Below are 929 nucleotides of genomic sequence, written 5' to 3'. Positions count from 1 at the left end.
CTGCTCCCCACGCAGCCTGAGCTGTCTGCCCTCCTCCCAAATCCACCTCCTCCCCATCGCTGCTGCTCCTCCCCGGTTCCAGCTCCGAGGTGCTGGGGCGACTCCACCGACAGAAACACAGCGGTCTCGCTTCCCCAGCCCCCATTCCTCTGCCTTTCTGCGTCCAGAACTTTCCGCCCAAGTGCAAATGGCATCATCATGCCCTGTGCAGGTGTTTGTGCACATGTGTGTGTGTGTGTGTGACGTGTGTGCATCTGGGTTTGCGTGTGCACACATGTGTCTGCGCATGTGTGCCTTTCTGTGTGTGTGTATGTACATGTGTGTGGATGGTGTCTTGTCGGCCCAAGTGTGTGCGTGTGTGTGCTGCACGTACGTCTGTGTGATATGCGTGTCTGAGTGTGTGTATGTTTGTGTGCGTATTGTGTTGTGTGAGTGTGTCCGTGTGTCTCCTATGCATGTGCACGTGTGTATGTACATCTATCCGTGTGCATGTGTGTCTGTGTGAGTGTGTCTGCCTGTGCACAGGTAGGGGAAGGCTCCAGACTGTTCCAATGCTGCACAGCTCTGATTCCAGTGGTGGGTGGTCCCATCCCCCCAGACCCCAGAACCTTCTATGACCCCTCCCCCTGACCATGCAGCCCCTCTGCTGGGGGCACATCACCCTGAGGTCAAGACGAGGCCGGGACTCCCCTCCTGGGAGGTCCCCCCGCTGCTCCCGAGGGGCTCAGCCCTTCTGTGTGTCCCCCTCCTTGTGGCTCCTCACACACAGTGGCCCCTCCTTGCTGTCAGATGGCAGGAAGGAACGTCTGCTCCATGCAGTCAGCCTGGAGTGGGCACTGCCCCCTGAGAGGCCCTGGAACTGTCCCTCTCGCTGGTCCTGGCAGCGCCGCCTGTATGCCCTTCCTGGCCAGTCGAGGCCCAGGTGAGGC

General features: G+C 59.8%; 1 protein-coding gene across 1 annotated transcript in view; it reads left to right on the top strand.

The window, feature by feature from the left end:
• The first annotated feature begins 894 nt into the window (after positions 1 to 894).
• Positions 895 to 929, top strand: part of OBP2B (odorant binding protein 2B) — a 19,922-nt gene continuing 19,887 nt past the window's right edge. The window contains exon 1 of the mRNA XM_010856937.1: positions 895 to 922. Coding sequence (XP_010855239.1) covers positions 895 to 922 — 28 coding nt within the window. The remainder of the gene's footprint in view (positions 923 to 929) is intronic.

This window comes from Bison bison, unplaced genomic scaffold, assembly GCF_000754665.1.
Source record: "Bison bison bison isolate TAMUID 2011002044 unplaced genomic scaffold, Bison_UMD1.0 scf7180017864375, whole genome shotgun sequence".
Lineage (NCBI taxonomy): Eukaryota > Metazoa > Chordata > Mammalia > Artiodactyla > Bovidae > Bison > Bison bison.
The sequence above is the reverse complement of the archived record's forward strand: the minus strand, read 5'-3'. Positions and strand labels throughout refer to the sequence as shown.